Source organism: Grammomys surdaster, unplaced genomic scaffold (assembly GCF_004785775.1).
Source record: "Grammomys surdaster isolate TR1022 unplaced genomic scaffold, NIH_TR_1.0 126176, whole genome shotgun sequence".
In the NCBI taxonomy this organism is placed as follows: Eukaryota; Metazoa; Chordata; class Mammalia; order Rodentia; family Muridae; genus Grammomys; species Grammomys surdaster.
The window spans coordinates 6,339,821-6,362,341 of NW_021620983.1; the positions used below are offsets into that span (position 1 = coordinate 6,339,821).

Below are 22,521 nucleotides of genomic sequence, written 5' to 3' on the forward strand. Positions count from 1 at the left end.
TTAGGATATCTTGCATGCTGTTCATTTTTAAGGTTCATAGCTGTTGTAGCTGGGTAGGACTATTTAATTTTATCCCTCTTGGCAGCTTGCATAGTATTTTCTGGTACTGTGGAGGCTAGATTGCAGAAAAAAAGAGGCTTTCAGATGCAGATCAAATCATCTGAGTGTGGAATTCTAAGTACCTGCAGTTCTCTCTTAGTAGTAGAGGCCCATCCTTGACTTCTGGGAAACAACCAAAGTCTATATCGATAGTTTTCATTGCTTTAGGAGTCACTTGGACTGCCCTGACCAACCATTTGAAAGGGTTTTCATGTCTCGTACTGGAGCTTTTGTTAGTCTATGATTCTTGTAGGGGAGCACTGACAGGCCAAATTCTATAACATCTTTATCTGTGTATGTGTGTGTGTACATGTGTGCGTGTGTGTGTGTATGCATATATATACTTTTATGTATTTCTTTTAAGTATAAAATATGATTCCTTGTAGGTGTGTCAAACAACCTTGGTTGCCCTGGTGTGATTCACCTTTCCTTCTACAGCTGGAGTCCTTTCCCTGGATTTGATATTACCCACCCCCTCTCATCGCCACCCCGTCCCCACACCTGTGGTCTTTGTACTCTCTTGGTTTTCTGTGGTTCCCCTTTGTTGTATATTCACATGCTAGCATCTGAGGATCTGAGGCTAGGAATGTCAGATGAGTGAGAACATGTAGGGATTTTTGGTGTGCATATGGAGGCCAGAGAATGGCTCAAAGGAGCGGCTCTTCTCCTTCCACTGTGCAGGTCAGATGAACTCAGGCGTGGCAGCAGCCACCTTCACCTGCAAGGGCCTCTTGCTCTTCTCTGCTGTGCTTTTACACAGTTTAAAATCTTGGACATGTTAACACATTGGACATACATTACTAGAAGATCTTCATAGGATCAAAAGCAAAGGTGTTGAGAACTACAGCTTTTGTGTATACTTATGTAAAACCTACTGTGTTTCTGTCATGATTTTACATCTGTACCACTCTTCCGTGCACTGAGTTTCCCTATGTTCAGAAGCAGCAACACCAGTCACCTCTGGCTCTGTTGATGCCGTTTATTTCCATCCTTGTTTCAGTCTAGGTCACATATAAACAACTTCTGTGGATAGGCTTTTTACTCCTCTTAGACAGTTTGTCTGTTCTTACCTTTACTAAGGTGAAGGTTACTTCTGAGTTCTGACTAGGCTTTAATGTGTGGATGTATATGCACACACCATGTGTACTTTTTAACTTGCTTCCTGAGGATGCAGGGCTGCTCCTCTGTGCTGGTGATTGCAAATTGATCTGCTTACACACTGTGTTTTGGCTGTTTTTGTACTCCTGCTTTAAGCAGCCAGCCAGAGGTCTTGCTGCTTTTATATGTGCCTGCTTTTAGCAATAGCTCTTTCCTTTATTTGTTGCATTTAATCTGCTGCAGCCTAGAAAATGCAAGAACGACGGATTCTTAAAATGAGAAGCATTTTAGTATGTGTCGCTACTTTATTCCAGTGTGAGCAGAGCATCCCCTGTGGAGATGCCTTGGCATGCAGTGCATGAGCCATAGCACTTGCAGTCCTTGGAGAGTTCTCCTGAGCTCTTCCCAAGCACTCCTTATGTTGAGCATAACTGGGGCTGTTGGTGAGTGACTTCCCATTAAGAGTTACAGTCATCTCACAGCCAGGCCAGTCAGGTAGCAGTCATTGCAAATGGCCGATGTTAGGGCAACTACAGACATTCCCCTCTCCTGGTGCTCTTCTGGTGAGTTCCTATCTTAAGTTTTCTTTTGGGTTCTTCATGTCATTCTATGGCAGAAGGGAGCCACAGCTTGAAAGAACCTGCAGGGTCCCGCTGCATCTTGCTTACCATGGACTTCTCTCGTCTGCTTCACATACACTATGCTTTTCTGTTTGCCTCTCACTACACAGTGATTGGCTCACACTTCCCCTGGATGTTTACCTTTCTCTTTCCTACCCTGCCACACTGCCTGCCCTCTTACTCCATGACTCATACTCTGTTTCTCTAGGTCTCTTGTTGCATGCTGGTCTTGGGAATAGTTACCAGTAACCTGTATTGCCTGTACGTGTGAGAAACAACTTTACCAAGAAATGCAAATGGGTCACCAGGTTGTCCAGTTGTGTGCCTCACTGGGAAACTGTGTTGAATAAGAGTTTGAGAAGAGAGGAATGTTTCCCTCAGTCAGAATGAATAAGGCAGCTGGATTTTGAATTCCACTGAGAATGTAGGGAATCGGATTTGGATCTGTGAATGTCTGAGAAATTTGAATGAAACAGCAGGTCTAGTGTACTTATTTCCTATGCTAGGATCTCCATGAGCAGAGCCTTCTACAGTGCAGTTGGCCATCTCTGTCTTGTCTCTTGTCTTTACCAGGAATTCCCCTTCCTCACCTTGACGGCCTTCCCCGCTGGACTTCTTGTGCACGTCGGTGGTGTTGTCAGTGCACGCTCTGTGAAGCTTTTAGATCGGATCCACAACCCTGGTATGTTCTCTAAAAAGTTTTATTTTACTACCTTTATTTAAGGTGTGACTGTAAAAATTGATTTTTTTTATTAATATTGAAAGGAAATGTAACCCAAAAAGAGATGAAAACAGATTATAAACTGGCATAAGTTACTCTGAGATATTTTCAGTAATTATAATTAAAAGTAAACTAAAGTATATGCTAGTTATTTTTTAATGTACAACAAATGAATACATGTTGATTTATTTTTGACTGAGCTGTCCTTTAGAGGGGATCATTAATTAATGTTTGAGTTAGCTGTTATATTTGTTTAGGGAGATAAGGGATATACTGTGCATCCTTCATGGCCATTGCATTAGGCCGTTCATGTTTTCCGCTTTCTCATATGGCCGACAAAGGGAGAGCAGTAGCTTGTGTCTTTAAAGCACAGAATGATGAAGAAGCTGGGTCCTGGTACTTTCTGGGGCTTGAATTACAAATACTTAGGTGCAGGAGCTGAAGAGATGGCTCAATGGTTAAGAGCACTAACTGTTCTTCCAGAGGCCCCGGGCTCAGTCCCCAGCAGCTCACAATTGTCTGTATCCCCAATATTTGACACCCTCACACAAAAGTACATGCAAGCAAAACACAGTGTACATAAAATAAAAATAAATTTGAAAAAAAAAAAAGGAAAGAAATGCTTGGGTGAGTTTTTTCAGTCTACAACAAAGCATGATCAATAATGGTAGCTCCCTTTGGAGTCATCTCTGTGATGTTTGCTGAAACACCATGATCTGGAAGCAGTAGTGACAGCTATACTTTTGTATATTTTGGAAGACCCTAATTCATCACATCCAGAAGCTTCTTTGTGACATGTAGGAAAAGAAGAAAAGTCTGAAATATTGGATGAAAAACATTGCCAGTAGTGCTTTTAAGTATAACAAAATATCACTAATTTTCACATTTAGTTTAATCAGTGCTCTGTGACTTGACTTTACTTGAGAATCAGAATGGAATTCTTCTGACTGCAAATGAGACTTCAGAAAGTCAATGCTAGTCATGTTTGTTTAGCTCTACAATGAGCAAATACATAATTTCAGCTCCAGTATTTTGTTTTGATTTGGTTTATTTCCCCCGTTCCTTTATTTTTATGGTCAGTTTAAGATCTCATTTTCCTTATGGTATTTGTACACTCTGCAGCCCTTACAGGGCAGTTTGACTGCTGCTGTGTAGCACATTACATTCATATAGATGATGCCAAATTCTGGCTTTCTGTAAGAAATTGAGTTACGAGATGGATAAGGAAAGACTGATCAATGAAACCTGAGGGACACTGTGCTCTCCATGGATGAGTGACTTACGTTTCATGGCACCTAGTGATAGGATACTGTACAAAGTAGTTTTAGAAATGAATTTAAGTGATGTCCTCTTTCATTTTGGTGCTTCCAAATAGTTAGATAAAGTCTAGAGCCTGGGAGGACAAACACATCTTTAAATTAGCTTTAAATGGAGAAAAATATCTAAAAATGTTCTTTACTTTTACAAAGTCTTCTTTCTGAGAGTTTCTTATACTCACCAGTTCATTCTAGCTGTACAAGAACTCTAAGAACCCAGGAGAGAGGGCCCTCACAGAATGAGTTTTGTGTGTTGCAACTAGCAGCTCACCAGTTTCCTCCTCCCTTTCAGAAGACTTTAGCAAGCCTCAGTTACTGCTAGTGCATCATTCCCAGAACAAGTGTACCTTTGTTTATGTGTAAATACTATGAAATGCTGTAGAGTTACACTTTTAGTTTGCCTTGTTTTCAGTCACATACCTATCAAGTGTATATTTTGTGGTTCCAATATCTTATTTTGATTTAAATAAATGCTTTTTGGATTCTTTGTGTATAAATTAGGCACTAAAATGCCTAACAGTTACTCCTAATCCTTTGAGTAATTTTTATGTTAAAAAGATAAATTTTTTGAGAAAAGCTGGATATTAACCCTATGAGAGAACCTGGAGAACCTATCAGCACTAGGAATCAGCACTGCTCCCGTGCCGAGAGAGAGTTGAGGACTGGTCAGAATACATGTGCAGTGTGTTTTCTAGCAGCTATTTTTTTGGCTAGTGAATACAAAACATTTTAATTTTGTTTTAAGCAGAAAAGGGAGACATTCTTATTTTAAAATCATTGCCACTAGTTCTATTATTTCAGAGGTCTTAGCACTTCTTCCTTTGCTAAATCCCAAGCCAACAGAAGCATGAACAGGGAGAGACAGGAGTGGGTTCGAGCATACAATGACCGAATAGCCAGAGGAGTTAAGTCGAGGTTACTGTAGCTGCTCCTCCTGCCTTCTGTCTCTATTTCTTATTAACTCTGCTGTCTCTGTCTTCCAGTTCCTGTCAAGTGCTGGTGTTAATTGTGTTCTTGTCTATAGTTTTCTTTTGTTTGTTTGTTTTATTCCTACTATTCTGCACCTAAAACTGATCAACTAATTTGCTGTTTTGAACTCAGCCTTTGTCGGAATTATGGGTAACACAAGATCTTACAAACTGCTAGACTGGAATAGTTTCAATTCAGGTATTTTAATGGTCATTCAGTATTACATATGCTGACAGAAATTATGGCAGCTCAGTGAGATTTTAGAGACATTCTAGGTTAACTAGATCATTCTGTAATAGTTATGTCACAGCTTGTAATTTGCATGGAAATGCACGTATAAAAATGTGTGAGCTAAAATGAATCAAAACCATACCATAAATTATGAATGACTTTGCTATGTGACTAACTTTCAGAATATAATTAAATTCTATTTATGCATTTGGCCAATGTTTTCATATCTGGTAAGTGATACAGGCATTAGCTTTACCATTAAGCAACATTTGTTAAATACATTAAACAACCAGCCTAATAAACATTAAAGCATGCTTAAACTTCTGAGTCAGACTTAATAGAACATATTTACTGTTTTATAAATTACCAGGAAATGTGACTCTTAGCATCCTCAGATATAATGCTAGAAATGTTCCAAAATGTCATAGCAGATTAACTATATCTATAAGCTTTCCTCTTTCCTCATGAGATTTCCAGTTTTTCTTTATAAGTAATTTGAATATAGTCTGTAGCCATTAAAAAGAAACAAACCAAAACTTGACAGCTGATGATGTGTTTTAGTAATGCCAGTTAGTTTCCTTTTGAAAAGGATATTCTTACTAACATACATATCTAAAATTATTTTTGGAATTAAATTTGGAACTATTTTAATTGAACACTAAAGTGAATATTTAAAGGATTTTCTAGTCTCTTGTGTCAGTATATCTTCCAGCAAAACAAAAGTACCAAAGGGCTCAGCGTTTTAGGTGTGCTTGTAGCATTTGTGTGCGTCAGTCAGAAATCTAAGCCCTGGTGCACATTACTGCCTATGAAGGGAGTCATGTTCCTGATCTGGCTTTGTCAGCGTGTGCAAATGTACCGTGATCTCAATTCCTAACTCTAAGGAAATTACCTCTGTTTTCTAGAAAGGGTTTTACCATTGTGCTGACATTTGTTAAAATGAAAATGATTGTGTTTTATTTATTGATTTTTTTTATTTTAGTGAGAAAATGAAACATACCCTATTAGATTTGTTTTATAAACTAAGACTATATTCCAATACATAGGTAGCTTGGTGCAATTAGAAAAATAGGTTGTGTATAAAAGTGATTGATTGCTAACAATTTAAGGAAGTGAAGTCTTGTAGATCAGCCACTTTTAGAGTGTGGTAGTTGGCCAGATGACAGAAATGTTTCATAAACATGCAGAAGTTAAATCTCCCAGATACAATGGTACTGTCCCCGGCAAGCAGAGCAGCAGCTTGGCCAGGACAGACATGGTTGAGGAAGCAGTATATCTTGCCATCACTGAAAGTAATGCCAGATGGGAAGTGTGCAAAAGAGAAGTGGTACAGAGCCTCGTGCAGGAGGGCGAGGGAGGAGGAGGGAGTCTGATGGCAGACTGTCTGTGTAAGCAGTGAACCAAACAAGTTACAGAACAGCTAGAGAATCTGAGGACGGCACTTTCAGTTTAATGTATTCATAGTGCCATCCTGTGGTTGAACCAAGGCTGGGCGTGATGCTAGTTTAGAAAAAAGACTTGAAAATTCTGAAGAAAATGTGATATGTTTGGTAAATATATTCAAATAATTTTTATATATCCTCGACTTTGGAAGTATTCTGCCATTGCTGTCTTATAATACCAGAATGTCAGGAATTGACCATGCTTAGGGCTGGAGAGATGACTCAGTGATTATGAGCACTGACTGCTCTTTCACAGGACCTGTGCTCACTTCTCAGCACCCATATGGCAGCTCATAGCTGTCTCTGATGCCAGCTCCAGGGCTCCAGTGCCGCTTTCTGGCCTTCACGGTACTGCATGCAAGTGGTGTAGCCAGAAATACAGGCAGACAACTAAACAGGTTTAAAAAAAAAAACCTAGACAAACAAAGATTTGACCCTCATTAGTGAGAGAAATAATCACTGATATTATGTTTAGCTCATACTTCATTTCTTGATTTCTTTGACACCATAAGTGATATGAGGCCCAAGTCAGTGTGATAATAGTCATCCAGGAATGCACACACACTCACTCACTCAAAAGAGAGAAAATTCCGAATGAGAAACACTTGTTAACTGCTAGGCTTTCGTACTTCAGAAATGTTACTGAAGGAAACTATGCCACCACACGTTTATAGTTTTGGCCAGTGATGAGTCACATACCGTGGTTGTTGCCCCGTCAGGTCCTGGTGCCTTCCGAGTGACAGTCAGTGCATGCCAGGATGCCCTCCCTGCAGTGAACACTGGCCAGTGTGGCGTTTCTCCAAGCACACGGCTCTGGCATTGAGTGATACATGAGCGAATTGGAATTTATTTTGCACTGTAAAGTTTGTTAGGCACTTGAGGACAAAAATGACCAATTGTCTTGTCTTCTTGAAACTTGTGTTCTTAAATGGTAAAAAGTATTAAATGTATTACTATCGTGTATGGCATACAGTGCGGAAGCAGGCATGATTAACCATGTTAGTGTCTGTTCTGATTCTTAAGCTCATTTGAAGGCTATGTATATCAGATTTTCATAGGTTCCTAATCTTTCAGTAAGATACTTAACGCTCTATGAATGTGTACTCTGTTGTGTTCTAAGCCTCCAGCATTTGTGAGTCAGTCTGAGCCAGTGCTTTTCTGCTAGTCAGATAGTTACTTATAGACCACAAAAAGGCCTGTGGCTGAGCCCTCCTGCCCATTGCTTTTGTCTTAGCCATCTTGTCCCGTGTTAACCACAGTGATGGGACATTTTTATGCACTAGGAAGAAGCGAACCCATCCCATTAATCTGAGAATTTATTGTGATGATACTTTTCATTTCTTCATTTTTCTGTTCTGAGAAGAGAATTTGAGAAAAGCAGGTGGATGTTAGCATCTATAAAAGGAGCTTGAGATATTATGGTTCTTTGTGTGACACCCAGGGCTGTGATGAGATCATGACAACATGCCTTGCGTCTTCCTGGCAGACACTGCCTCTCCACAGACCTGCAGCTAAGCTAATGAGGCCTGAGCATTGGCTGCATGCTAGACCACATCCGGTGCTTTCCAATAGCAGGTTGTTTGAGTCTTAGGAGATTGTTGAGAGAGACTCAAATCCTATTGTGTGTGAACAAAACAAAACAGTAGTTTCCTTGAGGCGACAGGAGAACACAGCTAAACCACAATTGAAGACAGAGTGACCTGGCTTTGGGACGTACACTTACTATGGACGCTAAACTTGGATTTGCTGGTGAGTATGGCAGGCCTGTCAGCCGCCTGCCAACTCTCAGGCAAGGGGGCAGGTGAGTTTTGATTTGATGTCATGTCCAGAATTAGGAAAAACAAATTAGTTAAAGCAGATTGTTGATTTTTGGTATTGAGAATTTTTTGAAGTTTTTAGGGTATTTTAGATGAATCTTGAATTTTACAGCATATACTTTTTGGTCTTAAATCATAAAAGATTTGAGTTATAAGGCAACCTTTAGTGGTTTGAAGTTAGAAAATGCTGTTTTGTTAATCGCAGTTATGCTTTTTCGAAAACTCATTTTGGGAGCAAAAATTCAGGTAAAATCTTGAAAAATAAAATTATTACTTTACAAAATATTTAATTGTAAGAAAATATGAAGAGCCAGGTGGTGGTCACACATGCTTTTAATCCCAGCACTTGGGAGGCAGAGGCAGATGGATCTCTACATTTGAAGCCAGCCTGGTCTAGATAATGAGTTCAGGGCAGCCAGGGTGATGTAGAGAGACCCAGTCTAAAATCAAAACCAAGAAAAGAAAATGTGAGCTAGCTCATGTGCCAGGAAATAACATCTGAATGTATTCATTCTCTTTTGTTTGTTTTGTTTCAACAACCCTTAAATACTCTTGATCTGGCTTGGTTTTGGCACACTGACATGAGTTGAGTGCTGCACTGGTACTAGGAGCACCGTGAAGCCAGGTAGGCATTGGTTCCTGCCCGTTTAGTCGGTCACAGAGCACAGGCTCCCGAGGAGTGTCAGTTCTGCTAAGCACTCAGATGTTCTTTTCTGGGGGATGTTGATGCTCAGGTGAGAATTAACGTGGATGTAGAAAGCTTTTGATTCTCAACTGTAGTCAGTTTTCAGGAAGGGAGGAGGCCAATAGTCCTAGCAGCAGCACTGCGGCATCTGGATAAGGAATGTCGAGTTACAGAGTGGCTTATATGTCTGGAAGAGAAGCAGCATTCCATCAGATGTAGAATAGCTTGTAAGCCAGCTACCGTACTGACATCCTCACTTTGTTGTTCTCTCGGCCCCTCCATATCACTTTTAGTACAGTGAGGACTTTTTTTCAAAGTCTGTTCTAATCTCCTACTCAGTTTGAGGTTGTGTACTCTGTTGAACCTGAACTCTTCAATTTCTGTTACTCCAGGGGAAATCACTTTCCAGTGTTTGGGAATGCAATTTTGCTTGATCTAGCCCAACACCTTTCTCTCCTCTTGTTCATTTTAAAGTTAGGTTGAGTTAGATGTGATAGCTCAGACTTATAATTATGACTCATTTGAAGTTGAGGCAGGAGAATTCTGAGTTTGGGGCTAGTTTGAGCTGCATGCTGAACCCCATTTCATTAAAAAAAAAAACAGAGTAACTATGTTGGGTAAACATAAACAGAACTGTTTTTGAAAACATTGAGTAGGTGGATGGATATGTCTTAGTTACTGATATGCAATTGCCTCAAATCACTTAAGGGTTGAGTTTAATAAAGGCAGTTTGTGTTGAGCTGATCTTGTCTTATTTCCTGAGATGTACATTGGTGTTTAAGAAATCTCTAGTAGTTTCATCCACACTTCTGAAGCAAAAAGATGGCAAGATATCAAGCTGTGACCATGCTGTAGAACAGCAACAACAGAAGAGTGGATTCTAGAGCCTCCCCAAGTGGTGGCAGCACTAAGAACCAGTGGAGTGCTGAGTGTAGAGTCAGTGCATGTTAGCTACTAAAGGAGAAAGAAGTTCAGAGAGATCTATAAGCTATACAAAGTTTGACCCGTAGGGAAAAAACGCTTTAAAATAGTGTGAAATATAATTTGTATAATACTTAAAATTTAATTTTTCCTAAAATGTTTTTTAAATTAGAAATAATTGTATAGATGATCAGAACATGGTATTTAATGTAGAAATCGTTTTTTTACCACTTTTGGAATGCTTGTTAAATGAGTACACATCTCAGCTGTATTTTCCTAAAATGACTAATAGTACCCATGTACTACATGGATAATTTATAGACACTTTTCAGCTACCCTCTGTTTTGCTTTTTGTAAAAGTATGATAGAACTTCAAATTTATTCTTTGGTACCTTAAATAAAATAAATAGGTTCAGTAGTTTGTTTCCTATTAAAATGTAGTTAGCAATTTTTAAACTTTAAAAGATTCTATGATAGGGATTAAATAATTTGATATAGCTGTTTTTATTGATAATAAGATCATACTAATTATAAATACTCTTTGAGTCTGTGGCTCCTCTTTGGCCTGATTGTAGTGTAGCTTTGAAAATAAATAGAATCTTCCTTAATACTAAATAAAGTGATGAGTGTGAGCTTTTCTGTAGTTAAATAACTTTCACCCCTGGCTCTTGCTCACAATGTAGTGGCCCTGGTTGCCAGAGTGACTAGTGACGAGGTGCTCCTCCTGTACGCTTGCCTTGCTCTCACCTAGAGTCTAGGGCCATTCCTTTCTGTGACCATTTCAGTGAGCTGCCATAGTTTTCAGTCTGTGCTGTCACCTGATCCGAGCATGTGCCAAAACATCACCGTTCCTAGCTCCTGTCTGCCAAATCTGCTTTGCAAACCTTTGTTCCTTAGCTTTTGCTTTAGCCAAAACCAAACTTAACATTTCCAGAGTGTGGACACATGCCATCTGCTTCCTTGGTGCCCATGTCATGTAACTAGCTTCCTACACTCGTCAATACTTTGCTAAGTGCAGTCCTGGCATCTCATGCACTTGTGTGGCTATGTGGAAATGCAGGCTGCTTGTGAGCTTGCCTGAGGGGTATGAATGCTGCCCCTGTGCTCAGTCAGCTCGCTCTCTCTCGCTCTCGCTCTTGCTCTCGCTCAGGTTTAATCAGCCACATGTTCTTCCATGGCTTTGGTTTAACTCTCTGTTGTTTTATGTTATATCAAGGTAAGTCTGATGTGGAGTAACTGTATTCTACGTGGTTACACATACCTTAAGGGAATGACATTTCTCCATTTGAGTATGCTCGGCATTTCTAAATCAATACATTTCAAGCTTAAAATAAGTAGTTCCCTCCATTTTTCATTATTTTTTTAAATGTTGTTGTGGATTGCTGCCAATAAAACCCATTTTTTAAAAACAGGGAATCTACCACATGTTACTTGTGGTACAGGTAAGGTGAGTCTACTGAGAGAAAACTTTTAACATGGCATACAATGATTGCTTTAGGAAATATTTTAAACTTCCAGAGTAGTGCAAAAGTAAATAGCTAATTCATTAATGACTTTAAGAAAAATTAGACTTAACAGTGTTTCAGTAAAACAGTTATTTTCTAGACTGAAAGTTATTTCTGTTTGTGATACTTATTTTGTAGAACTATAATTTGATAGACAAGGATACTACATAAGCAATAGTTGGTTCTCTGCTATAATTCCCTTTTGGGAAAGGATGAGTTTACATGGATGTTTAAATTGGCATACAAGCATGTATGTCCAGCCAGGCATGGTGGCTCACACTTGTAATATTAGCATTGGGGAAATTGAGACAGGAGGATTGCTGTAAGTTCCAGCAGCCTGATCTACATAGTGAGCTTGAGGCCAGTTGGGCAAACCCTATCTCAAACAAAGAAAATAACAAAAAAGGCATGTCTGTCTTATTAGCAGAAGTGACTATGGGCTCTGAAGTATATTTGTGCTCTTAATGTAGGCATGTCAGCCAAGGAATATAAGAACAAGCTTGTAGTGGGCTGTAGGTGCAAATGACCACTTGAATGTTCATGGTATGGGTTGTAGTCTTTCTATTCTCTTTCTTCTTTATCTTGTGCTTTTCATCTTTCCTCAGTTTCCTCCAGTCTATGCTTCTTTCTTTTCCTCTGAAGGAAATTTTTTAGGGTAGCTCTTTCTCCAACCCCAGACTTCCTCAGGAGCTGGCTGCCATTTACCTCCTCATTTCCCCCTTGTCACCTCCTCCTTGCAGAGGAGACACCCATCACAGGAGTGTGAGCTCTAACAAGCTTCTTAAGCTTTCCTTACTTTCTCTCTTCACTACTTTACTAGTGAGTATACTTCTTCTTCGTTTATTTTGAAAAACTGCTGAGCATCTGCTATAACTGCTGTGTAAAAACAGAAAGTGGTATTTGCTTGGTTTTCTGTGCTAGTACCTTTTGTGTGGAAAATGTACAGTAAGAGCTTAGCATTGATTCTAGAGGTAAGTGTTCAGAGTCCTCCCAAACTTGCACTGACCACAAAAAGAAGCAAGTAACAGACCAATCTTGGTTCTAACATTTTTGCCTGTAAAGTAGTCTCGCTTGCAGTGGTTGTTCACTCGCTAAGTCCAGGTGATTAAGAAGTGTGTGGCCACTCCTCCATTCATACTACCCCCTTGTAAGGATGCCAGGGTTCCTCAGACCCGATACAGGTCTGCAATCCTGAGCATTAGTATTAACAAACACTGGGATGAGCCCAGTGCCTCTACATGCTTGCTGTGCCACGTAGCTCATCTCGGGTCCCTAAACAGTCTTTGTTATGGTTGAGAAAGGAACCCACATTTGTTGATAACCAAGCTATGTTTAAAAACTCAAGGGTTAGTTTTCCATGTGCCCCGGACTTCAGGCATGGGTTGCCATGCCCAGAAGCCACGCTTTGAAGTTATAGGCCTTGTATGGAGTTTATAATTTTGTGTTTGAATGTTGCCTTTCTATATTAACCAAATTATTTGTGTTAACCCTTTAAATATATATATTTTTTTCTTTTTTGCCCCTCCCATTTTTCCTCTTTTTAGATTGGCTGGTTCTTTTGTATTCTTTTACTCCGCCCTAGGATTTACATCTTTACTAAAGAATGATAAATAAAGGTTTTGATACCGTTTAGAAATATTGATATAGCTCTACCTTGGGAAGAATTCAGAGTGTAATAAATTATACAGATAGGTGACAGGATACAAAATCAGAATTTAAATTAAATTTGTGGCTAGGATACATAACCTATTCACTCAGTGAGATGAGGCACCATGTCCTCTCTGTAGACTGGAGGCAGAAGGGTCAGTCACGGTCATCCTCAGCCACATAGGCTGAGCTCTAGGAAATCCTGTCCCCAAAATTAGTCAAACAAATAAGCAAGATTGGAATCTGGGAAGTTCAGGTTTCCATTTTAAGTTACAGTGTCTAAAACATAAGTTGTTATACTAAAATCCATGCACTTCCCTTTAAGTGGTAAAGCTAGTAGAACAGCCTGGTCTGTCCTAGCAATCAAGTTTCAGTACTCAGTCTTGACTCTTGTATGAAATCAGCGCTCTAATAAAATGGCAAGTGTAGCATGGGGCAACCCTTCAGCTCCCAGAGTCAGGCTCACTGCAGACATCTGCTAATGTGTAACATGCCGGCGAGTAGTCAACTGACTTAAACTTTATTTTTCAGATGAACCCGAAACTCGAGATGCATGGTGGGCAGAAATCAGACAAGAGATAAAGTCACATGCTAAAGCCTTAGGCTGCCATGCTGTAGTGGGCTACAGCGAGTCAACTAGCATCTGGTAAATGACACCTTGCATTTCTTGACCTGATGTTGTGGTTTGGCTTGTTGTGTGAGCTGGGAGAAGTGCAATACAAATCCAAGAAGAGAGGCACAGTGGGGAGCCAAGCCAGGGCTTGAGCAAATTAGATCAAGTTCAAGACGCCTTCTGCCTGATTGATTTCTGTGAACTTGAGAGCCTCAGTTTATTGTTAACATGATGCTTCGTACAAATGTGCTGTGGGCATTGAGGGGCCATAGGGGTGTATAGTAATCAGCATGCTCAGCTATTAGTCCCTGGCCTGTAGCACTTCAGTTGCTGAGTCTGGGGACTCCTTCAGTGGGACATTAGGATGGAGGGCTAAGTGTTTTGTAAATGAATTGCCAAGTATCTCTAATGTTTATCCTCAACCATTCTTAATCCCAACACTTGGGAGGCCGAGCTTTCTCTGAGTTCAAGGCCAGCTTTGCTAACATAGTGAGTTGAATTCTAGACTAGCCAAGAGCTACGTAGACCCTGTATTAGAAAGCAAGCAAGCAAGCAAAGAAACAAGCACTGTTACAAAGCCACTGTACTTATACTACATTTATAAGTTGGGATGGAACCACTTCTTTTGCTAACAAAATAATTCCTCCCTAACTGCTAAGTTAGGGAGAGCCTTCCATATTTTTGGTTCACTCCTCCTGTCTTTCATCTGAACCATCTCTCCTGTGTGCCCAGAGCTGTGCTCTTTGCAAGGGTTTCCCACCTCCAGTCATCCTTCTGCTATGGCCCCTTGTCTGCTGTCTTCTTCGAAGCCACTGGGGTCAGGACCTCTTGTTAATAAACCCTCTATTGCCACACGGCTTTTGAGTATGTTTTGGACTTGTTGATCCATTGAAACCATTTAAAAAATTTGAAACTATGGAATTTTACTTTTAGATTACATAAAATCTAATGTTTTCCTCCCAATATAGTTTGTTCCTTTATACCAGTTTTGACCCTATTATCTTAGGCTCATATATTTTTCTCTTTTTTAAAATTATGATTTATTTATTTTATGTGCATTGGTGATTTGCATGCTTCTGTATTTGTGTGAGGGTGTTGGAACTCCTGGAACTGGAGTTATAAATAGTTGTGAGCTGCCATGTGGGAACTAGGAATTGAACTTGGGTCTTTTGGAAGAGCAGTCAATGCTCTTAACTGCTGAGCCATCTCTCCAGCCACATGTCTTTTTCTTTGGTTTTTGTTATTTTATCTTCCTGGAACCCTCTCTCCATGCTCTTCTAGAAAGCAGAAAATTGCTATCATTCAGAGGCCACTAGACTCTGCTGCCTTACCTCTCCACTGTATATTGCATAGTGCTTACTACCAGATTTTCTGCTCATTGTTGATTATTACTGTCAGAGAAAGGTCATTAATATATAGTAAATATGAGTATTACTGACCTGTGCTATTTATTGTTTTTGCATTTTATTGTTACAGACCATGTGTTATACATCTGAACCACTCTAGTACTATAGAATAAATAGATTTTTTTGTTTTAAGTTTATTTTTTGTAATTTATGTATAGGCATGTTTTAGCTGTATGTATGCACGTATACCACATGTGTGCCTGTTGGGTGGCCTGGAACTGGGATTATGGATAGTTGTGAGCCACCATAAGGGTCCTGGGAATCAAACCTGGGTCCTCTGCAAGAACAAAAAGTGCTCTTAGCTACTGAACCATCTCTCCAGCTCCCATGATACCTTTCATCTCTTGTTAAGCACCACTTGGTTAGTACCTTCCTAACAACTGCTCTGCCTTATTCTCTGGTAGGTAGTCCTGTCTTGTGAATGGGTTTAGTGCCATATGCTTTTAGGTCCGAAGGATTTGATGTTTAAGACATGATTTTTACCATGAGACTTATATTGTGTTGGAGAACTATGACATCTATGTTAAGTTTTATTGTTGAGATATCCTAGGATGCTTTGGGATCCCAGAGGACCAGAAGTCTAAAGTAGAATGGGGATGTTAGTGGAAATGGAGTGTGAGTGGACTGTCATTCAGAAGTGTAGTGATGACTGACTGTTGACTTAGGTCATGGAGAGTAGACGTGAGTGGCAGCCCTGCAGATAAGAGGCATGCGTGGAAGCTGGGAACGTATGCACGTGTAGAGAATGCTGAGGGACAGATTCATTGTGCCTGAAGAAGCCTGTGAATTTAAAGCTGGATCACGGGCACAGGCCTCTAAGTCCATCGAATTTACTTCAGTCTGGACTCAAGTGCCAGAAGCTTCTGCTCTCAAAACATGTTTGCATTTAAATCTCATCTTTACTAATTTTTTTTCCTGTTTCAACCTGTCCTTCCTAGTGTTAGTGAGAGAGTTTTCTGAAGCACTGAACTCTGGTTGTTCCCCAGGTGCCCACACCCTATCTGCCTTGAATCTGATGCCCTGTGCTCAGCTGTCCTATGGCTGTCCTTGGCTTGCTCTCTGGCTTCTGTCCACACATCCTTTGTTCTCCCTTCTCTCTCCTCTGCACTTGTCTCAGTGGCTGTGGGTGAGGCTCAGCAGCTGCATCCACTGCCTAGTTACTGTTACTTTCAAGACAGGCAATTTGAAATGAAAAATTTAAAAGTATTCCTTTTAAAATAAGATTCATACACACACACACACACACACACACACACACACACACAAGTGATACATTTTAAGTTTTGTTTAGTTTATTTTGCATACTATTTTAGATATGTTTAATTTTAATTCAGATTATGCTGTAGCACTATAGATTACGTACATAGTTGTGCTTTTAGGATAATTTTAATAAAGCTTTATAGATATTTAGAGTAATAGTTTGATAGCTTGTTACTAGATTTATAGTTTGAACTATTTAACATTTAGGAAGCTGTTACTGTTAATTTATCTCTTTCAAGTCCTAATTTGCAGCAGCTCTTGCCTCTGCATTTGATGCCCACTTAGCTTGTGTTTCCTGCCTAAGTTTAGGGGGTAGTCTCTGCATACTAACGAACATGTAGGACATCTGACTTGGACTCAGTTTATCACTCTTGATATTTAGTGCTTTCCAAAGGTTTATTGTTGGAAATGCTAACCTGTTTTTTTGTTGTTGTTTTGTTTTTCTAGTGAAGAAGTCTGTATTTTATCAGCGTCTGGCACGGCAGCTGTCCTGAACCCTCGGTTTCTGCAGGAAGGCACTGTGGAGGGCTGTTTGGAACAAAGGTTGTCATGGCTTGCTTTTCTAAACTGAGGAGGGAAAGACTGACTTTTTAAAAACAGATTCAGGTAGTTTTCTGTAGGATTGGTGATACTGGGCTACTGTCCTGGCAGTACCAGGTACATGGCTGCTTCCTGTTAGCTGGCCTATGCTAACTGCTGTGTGGGATTCTGTCCTACACAGCACCAAGTCCCATGCATGACTAACAGCAGGAAAATTTCAGCTATACTTTTCCCTTTTAGCATTGTCATAAGATGGACCTAATTTTTTTTTTACTCTCAGATTACAACCTCATGTTTCTAATCAATACAGCTTACTCCTTTATACCAGCTTTGGCCCTTATGTTTGGCATACAAGAGACACTGTTAGCTTCTACTGTCTAGTGAGATGGTTCATTCTATGTAGTCTTAAAGAATCATATTCTAATTCTTTTATTTTTTAAAGATTTATTTATGTATGTACTTGGGTGTTCTATCTGCATGAAGCATCAGTTCCCATTACAGATGGTCGTGAGCCACCATGTAGTTGCTGGGAGTTGAACTCAAGACCTCTGGAAGAGCAGCCAGTGATCTTAACCACTTTTTCTTTTCTCTCTATGATTTATTTGTTTTTATTTAATGTAAATTGATGGGTTTTTTTGTTAATTCATCTTTTTCAAGTCTTAATTTGCAGCAGCTCTTGCCTCTGCATGTCATGCATTTCATGAACACTTAGCTTGTGTTTCCTACACTAGGTTTGGGGGGTAGCATTTGAATATTATCTACTATATAGACCAATCTCGGTTCTTTTTGTCTCATCCCTACAACAGAATTTATTCTCATAAATTTCTTTTTCACAAAACAATCAAAGCACTTTTACTGTATTGTGTTAAACTGCTTAAAGGTTTCATGAAAAGACTTTAATGGGAAATGGAAAATGAAAGTGTTAGGTAAAATCAGCCTACTTTAACCTACTTCATTAGTGGCTTCTTTAACCTTTTAAACTGTCTGCTTTTATAAATGTAAAATGTTTCCTATAAACAGATAAAGGTGTCCAATGTGTATGTAAATGAGTATATTTAAATATATTAGAATTATTAATGTAATATGAGCATCTACTATGATAAAAATAACTAAATTATATAATTTAAGGAAGTATAAAAATTTTCTACATTCCAGTTAAGTGTAATTAAGCATAATTTTGCAAGAGGATATGTTATGTTATGGCAAATGATCAAACAGAATTAGTCTCCTGGATCTTGCTCTGTAGACCAGGCTGGCTTTGAATTCACAGAGATCCTCTTGCCTCTGCCTCCATAGTATTGGGATTAAAGGCAACTGCCACCACCTTCAAGCTACTAATTCTCCTCTTTTCTTAGAGGAGTAGTAATGACTCTGATTTCATGGTTGTTAGTAATTTATCAGTCACAGTGCACACTGCTCTGGTATAAGTTGTATTGTTTGTACACAGATAAGCTGTAGGTAATGTATATTATTTAAATGTCATAAGTATTTTAGAAGTGCCCTATGACTCGCTTGCTATTTTTCTTGTTTTGAGAGTGACTAAGTATTGGACACTGAGTAGAGTGCCTTATTACTTTTAAACTATATTTATTATAGGATTGAAGAGAATGTACCTGTGGGCTGTGGGTTCTGCCATATACCATATGATGAACTGAACATGCCGTTTCCTGCTCACCTCACATACTGCTGTAACTGCAGGAAACAAAAGGTCCCTGATGTTCTCTTTACAACTATAGATCTGCCCACAGATGCAGTGGTTGTTGGAAAAGGTTGTCTTATTCAGGCAAGGTATGTTTGTGACAACTGAATTTGGTGTCCTGGAAAAACCATGAGGTATAGAGATATAAACCTGAAAGATATACATTGTTTTTTCCATGTTTGATACTTGACCAGCTGGGCAACTCTGTTTGAATTTTGTAGTTATCCCATCTACAGCCGACAGAAAAACCACTCTCTGTAGCACTCAAATTTGTATGCACAGAATTTTTTTTTAACATTTCAATTCTGTTGTATATGTGTTTATTATATGTATGAGTTAGTGTGTTTACTAATTTGGCTAAATATCACCTGCCTTGGAGACTTCTAGTATGTTCTGAAACAGGGTGGGTTTTTCTTTTGTTGTGTTTTCTTTTAAAGAACAGTGTTCCATAGTGTTCCTTTATGTAAAACTCAGCTGTTTATCATTGGAGTAGGACATCCTGGGGTGTGACACATGCAGCAAATAGCTTTAAAAGTGTCTAGTTCACCAGCAACCGCTAGGTTAGATGTTTTTGTCTTGGCCTTGAAACTTCAGCAGTAGTGACATGCTTGATCCTTTTCTCCTGAGACGACTTTGATTTCAGTGTCACACAGAGTCTGTTTTGTTTGTTTGTTGTTTGTTTGTTTTTTAAGACAAAGTTTCTCTGTGTAGTCTTGGCTTTCCTGGATCTTGCTCTGTAGACCAGGCTGGCTTTGAATTCACAGAGATCTTCTTGCTTCTGCCTCCATAGTACTGGGATTAAAGGCAACTGCCACCACCTTCCAGCTGAGTTGTTTTGTTTTGTTTTGTTTTGTTTTAACCTGCATTGGTGTTTTGCCTGCATGTATGTTTGCATGAGAGAATCAGGTCTGCTGGAACTGGGGTTACAGACAGCCATGAGCTGCCATGTAGGGAATTGAACTCTGGTCCTCTGGAAGAGCAACTAGTACCCTTAACTGCTGAGCCATCTCTCCAGCCCCCTGAATCTTTATCCTAACATAGTTAATGCCCTTCAGTTTGTTGACTCGTTTAATGGGAGCCATGGGTGTGGACTCTCTGACAACTCATAGGTGTGTATGCTATGCTTATGCACATGAGTCTCATATTTCTAAATCTAGTATAAAACTTGTTCCTGAACTTCAGAGCTGCAGACCTCTCTGTTTCACACCCTAATATGAGGAGCCATAAAGATCTCATATTGTTCCAATTGTGTGACAGTCCCCGACTTCCTGATCATGTCTTTGTTAGACAGTAGTGTCCTGTCTGGGATTTGTTGATATTGTCCTCTTTTACATATCATATTAATTCCAAAGTTATGTTGAGTTTTCTTCTGAAATATATTTCTATTCTATTTAGTGTTTTTCTTCTTCTGTCTTCTGCTTCCATTTGGGTTCACCTCCTCCCCCCTGAAGTATATCCTCAAGTAGTTTTTGATGATCTGTTGGTGATGGATACTTGTTTTTGTCTGTCTGGAAATGTATTTATTTTTATATTGAAAGCATTTTATCTGCAGGTATTTTTTGTGAGCACAGTAAAGACAGCCTTTAGCACTGCCTTTCTGGCTGTTGTTACTGTTATATCTGTGCTGTGTTGATCTGTGCTCTCTTTGAAAGCTTTCACTTGCATAACAGGCACTCAAATAATTTGTGTGCTTAAGCTAACATTTCTCTCTGCTGTTTATCCATCCTATAGCTATGTGTGTCATGTTTTGCCTACATGTATATATGTATGTACATACACCATGTTCATACTGGTGCGTACAGAGACCAAAAGAGTGCATCAGATCCCTTAGAAGTGGAGTTAGAGATAATTGTGAGCTGGTGTGTGAGTGCTCTGACTTGAACTCTTGATTTCTGGAAAGCCAGCCAGTGCTCTTAACTGCTAAGCCATCTCCAGCCTTGGAACCTAAGACTTTTAATTGTGTAGTGATGCTGAACAATTAATGCATTTCTAGAGATTCTGAGATTTTAAATTTCTACTTATTTGAACTTCCTGTAAAGATACACCTAGGGACAGAAATGGCAAAGCAACAGGTTGTAGTGTAACAACTCTGTTTGTAACTAGTGTGTTTCTAAGTATGCTTTTAGGGAGTCCATTCTTAATGATGCTGGAGCTCAGACCTCAAACATCCTAATGACAGCTCTTCCATAAACCTGATCCCCATCTGGACATTTCTTAGGACAGTACCAAGAATACAGTGCACCTACAGAATTATTTTCCTTTGTAGGTTATGTCGATTAAAAAAGAAAGCACAGGCAGAAGCTAATGCCACAGCTATCAGTAATCTCTTGCCATTTATGGAATATGAAGTACACACTCAACTGATGAACAAGCTCAAACTCAAAGGAATGAATGCTTTGTTTGGACTGAGAATTCAGATCACGGTTGGCGAGAACATGCTGATGGGCTTAGCGGTGAGTCGAGAGGCTTTTGTCAACTCAGAGGCTGGAGAGTGCTGTGTGGGATTCAGAGGGTTATGTAAGACACAGGATAACCACTTGTGGTAGTCCATCCTCATCATCCTCCACCTAGGAGCTGAGGCAGTGACCAGGGGATCAAGGCCTGCCTGGGCTACACAGCAAGACCCTGTCTCAAAAGAATAAGTAAACAAAAGTAGACTTACCTCCAGACATCAAGCCGTTAGCAGTCGGGGAGTTTTAGGAAGTAAGTCTCATGGTTTGCGTTTACATAGTTTTAAGGGATCAATCTATCATTCCTGGTTTGTTGAGTTGAAACCACTCATCTGAACTCTGTAGGGCTATTGACAGTTACAAGATGTTTTTTTGAAAGCTGTTGGCAGCTTTCAAATTGTATTTCTTGTGTCATCTTTTCATGACATATAGAGATATTTAATTTATAAAATTTGTGGACATTCTAGTCTCTATAAATGTATAGTTAAAATGCAGAATTATTTTCTGTTTCATTTCCTCTTTTTATTAGACCAAGTATGTAAATTTTATTTAATTTTCTAGATTTTGAGGCAGAGTTCTTCCTAATGAGTACACGCCTTGAGGTCACGATCCTTCTACCTCAGCCTGCTGAGTACTGGATTTGCAGGTTACATCACCATGCTCAGCTGTACATTTTTGTATGTAGGAGATAAGTGTGTGACTGTGGTGAGCTGGTTAGTTTATGGCATAGAGGTAACTAACCTCACGCCTGCTCCAGGTAATGTTTTCATGCTCCCTTGTGATGTCATTTACAACCACCTGCCATTATCTGGGCCACTGCACTGTGTGCGCCAAAATCTCAGGATCTGAAGGCTAGTTTTTGTGCTAGCTGACAGGAGCGTCCCTTGCTAGATGTCACTTAAGAGGAGAAGACAATGCTGCCATCATGGGGTCATTCCAAAGAGACAGGGTCATATGTGTTGACAATGGTTTCAAATCCAGGCCCATGCAGTTCAAGGCTGGTGTCTCTTCAGCCAGTGTGTTAGCAAAGTGTTAGGTGGTGCTAAGGCTTGTCAGGGCTTCTTAGTCGTTGACATGAGGACTGCATTATGGCTCTGCTAATGAAGTTGTAGAAGAGTGCTGCCAAGGACCAGTTTCAGCCACTGTGCAGACATCATTTTAGAATGTTTTTGGTTTTTTTTTTTTTTTTTTTAGTTTTTCGAGACAGGGTTTCTCTGTGTAGCCCTGGCTGTCCTGAAACTCACTCTGTAGACCAGGCTGGCCCCGAACTCAGAAATCCGCCTGCCTCTGCCTCCCAAGTGCTGAGATTAAAGGCGTGCGCCACCACTGCCCGGCTCATTTTAGAATGTTGAAATCTTGACAGTTGATGGATTTCACATCAAATATACAAGCAAGCATCCGAGATTAAAGTGCCACCACCTCCCCTGATTCCCATAGCTCCACCTCCCCTGATTGATTCCCACAGCTCCACCTCCCCTGATT

General features: G+C 39.7%; 1 protein-coding gene across 4 annotated transcripts in view; it reads left to right on the forward strand.

Annotated features, from left to right (window-relative positions):
* C2cd5 (C2 calcium dependent domain containing 5) overlaps window positions 1-22,521 on the forward strand; it is an 86,676-nt gene that overhangs the window by 39,779 nt on the left and 24,376 nt on the right. For all 4 annotated transcript variants that reach the window (XM_028757621.1, XM_028757622.1, XM_028757624.1 and 1 more), the window contains exons 10-14: window positions 2,391-2,499; window positions 13,603-13,717; window positions 16,798-16,893; window positions 18,487-18,678; window positions 20,856-21,042. In XM_028757621.1, the coding sequence (XP_028613454.1) occupies window positions 2,391-2,499; window positions 13,603-13,717; window positions 16,798-16,893; window positions 18,487-18,678; window positions 20,856-21,042 (699 nt within the window). The remainder of the gene's footprint in view (window positions 1-2,390; window positions 2,500-13,602; window positions 13,718-16,797; window positions 16,894-18,486; window positions 18,679-20,855; window positions 21,043-22,521) is intronic.